The 2,843-nt window shown below is 37.9% G+C and overlaps 2 protein-coding genes across 4 annotated transcripts in view; both read left to right on the forward strand.

The window, feature by feature from the left end:
• The window catches only part of LOC115423689 (cytoplasmic phosphatidylinositol transfer protein 1-like), a 123,903-nt gene that overhangs the window by 34,226 nt on the left and 86,834 nt on the right, over window positions 1-2,843 (forward strand). The window lies entirely within an intron of this gene.
• LOC115423694 (H-2 class II histocompatibility antigen, A-U alpha chain-like) overlaps window positions 1-2,843 on the forward strand; it is a 31,673-nt gene that overhangs the window by 12,259 nt on the left and 16,571 nt on the right. For 2 of the 3 annotated variants that reach the window (XM_030140652.1, XM_030140651.1), the window contains exon 5: window positions 108-592. The exons of the other annotated variant lie outside the window; for it this stretch is intronic. In XM_030140652.1, the coding sequence (XP_029996512.1) occupies window positions 108-235 (128 nt within the window). In that variant the 3' untranslated portion in view covers window positions 236-592. Of the gene's footprint in view, window positions 1-107; window positions 593-2,843 lie in introns of those variants that run through there. 3 annotated transcript variants of the gene reach the window in all.

Raw genomic sequence — 2,843 nt, forward strand, 5'->3', positions numbered from 1 at the left:
ATATGCTTTATGTTAAGTCCACCATTAGCTTTAAGTTTCATGTTGTTTTATCAACAATCAAAGCTGAAGATACTTACAGTATTTTTTTTTTTTCTCTTTTTCTCCAGAGGTCCACTCAAGTGAAACAGATAATCATTCATTTGTCTATTGTGGAATATCCCTGACTGTTGGATTTCTGGGAATTGCTGTGGGAACTTTTTTTGCTGTTAAAGGAAACAAGTACCAGACAAGCTAGAACCAACATGGAGCATTTATTTAGGCACTTTAGACATTTTACACAAGAGGAATCATCTGCCCATTAAATGTGTTTTCTCTTTCAGTATGTCACTGTACAGATAACAACATGATATAATAATATGCACTCATGATTAATATAGAAAACAAATGGTGCATTTTTAAGTTTAGAAAGATTGTGCTCCTCTAGTGGTGCACATGAGTATCAATGTGTGGAGATTTACATTAGCACCATAAACAAATACACTACCGGTCAAAAGTTTTAGAACACCCCAATTTTTCCAGTTTTGTGCTGAAATTCAAGCAGTTCAAGTCCAGTGAACAGCTGTAAATGTTACAAAGGTAAGCGGTGAACTGCCAGAGGTAAAAAAAAAAAAAAAAAAAAAAAAAAGGTAAAGTTAAACAAAACTGAAAAATAATGTACATTTCAGAATTATACAAAAAGGCAAACAAGAAACGGGTTAACAACATAAAGCAGTTCTGCAGCAATGGAGGTTGATCAAGCCTCGAAAGTTGGTGCAACCAATTCCTCCAGGTGTCCCAACATTTCTGAATTACTTCCAACCCCCTCTGTCTGCATAGAAGTAGTGTTGGAACACACTTTGGTACCATACCGTTGTGAGCATTATTTGAACAGTATTGTACTGCAGAAAGTAGTGTGTTACTATAAAAATGGAAAAGAGGAAAAGGCAATTAACGATAGAAGAGACAGACCATCAGAACACTTAAAAATATAGGTCTTTCCTACAGAGAAATAGCCAAGAAAGTCAAGGTGACAAGTTTCTGAGAGTCAACAGCTGGAGTGATAGGCAACTCAGGACAACAGCTTCAAGCACAGCTCAACAGTGGTCGTAGTAAGCAAGTCTCAGTTTCAACTGTGAAGAGAAGACTTCCAGTTGCAGGTGTGATCAGTCCATAACACCTTCTTCCAGTCTTCAGTAGTCCACTTTTGGTATTTCATGGCCCAGGCAAGCCTCTTTTTCTTATTCTGAAGTCTCAGCAATGGCTTTCTTGCTGCAACTCAACCCATCGAACCTGCAACTGGAAGTCTTCTCTTCACAGTTGAAACTGAGACTTGCTTACTACGACCACTATTGAGCTGTGCTTGAAGCTGTTGTCCTGTGCGTCTCCTATCACTCCAGCTGTTGACTCTCAGAAACTTGTCTTCTGATTGTGTTGTGTCTTTGGGTCTGGCAGACCTCTTCCTGTCAGCATTTCCCCCAGTTTCTGAGTGCCTTTTGATGGTGAAGGAAACTGGACTTAATGACACCTTGACTTTCTTGGCAATTTCTCTCTAGGAAAGACCTACATTTTTAAGTGTTATGATGGTCTGTCTCTCTTCTACCCATTTCTTGTTCACCTTTTGTATAATTCTGAAATGTACATTATTTTTCAGTTTTGTTTTACCTTACCGTTTTTTTGACCTCTGGCAGTTCACCGCTGACCTTTGTACCATTTCAAGCTGTTCATTGGACTTGAACTGCTTGAATTTCAATACAAAACTGGAAAAATTGGGGTGTTCTAAAACTTTAGACCTGTAGTGTATATGTAGACGTTGTGTTGGTCACCTCAGTCTATTACTGTAACACATCAGCACAGCCACTGTGTGTTCAAAACTGTTTTATAAAAATAATAATGAATGAGATTTATACAGTGCTTTTCTATTTACACACACTCAAAGCGCACCAAAGACCCCTCCGACCACCACCAAACATCCACACACCAGTGTGAGTGACACTGGAGGTACAGTGGATGAAGTGTCTTGCACAAAGACATAACAGAGCAGGATTTGAACCACCAACCCTCTGGTTATTGGACGACCTGCTTTACCTCCTGAGAAAAGGCCGCCACAGGATAATGCTCTATCTGGGGTTTAACAAATGTATTTATTAACCCCAGCTCATCACACAGGGGGTGAACAGACCTTTACCTGACCTGTGTAATGAATGCACTGATATGTGATCAGAGATGAATGCACAGTCTTGTATATGTGTGTCAGTGACTGGTACCTGTGGTATTTACTGGCATCAATAAGGAACTACTACTATTGTTTTGTCCATTGTATTTTATTAATTCCCTTGTGTCACCTGTGGTTGAATCATTTGTGTGTCTAAGCATCTGCCATAGTACTTTACAAGAGGTTTATTCACAATTAAAATCAACATAACTCATTCAGTTTTAGACCAGTTTTCATGTGGTTTGGTTTATTATTCATACAGGCATGAATTAATGATGCTGGGTTGTATTAAATGCCTTTATCTACATGTAAATATTCCATTGGCCTGTACTGTACTGTGGTTATACTTACTCATTAAAAGGTCTTTCTTTAAAAACTGCTGATTTTGAATGAGAATGAATTTATTTACAGTAAAAAATGTCCAAATGCAAACAGTGAAGGTGTGGAATTAAACATTAATGATAGTCCCATCATTGTCTTATATGAGCACAGATCTCATTAGTCTGAATCTGAAATATAATTTGAGTCCATCAAAATAATGTTTAAATGTGATTTAGTTCCACATCTCCTCCCATTGTTTTCTGTTATCACCTTTGTGAAGAACAGGTTTTGTTACTTTTACTCAACAACAGGGCAGTTCCATCGATTATTT

Source organism: Sphaeramia orbicularis, chromosome 8 (genome assembly GCF_902148855.1).
Source record: "Sphaeramia orbicularis chromosome 8, fSphaOr1.1, whole genome shotgun sequence".
NCBI lineage: Eukaryota > Metazoa > Chordata > Actinopteri > Kurtiformes > Apogonidae > Sphaeramia > Sphaeramia orbicularis.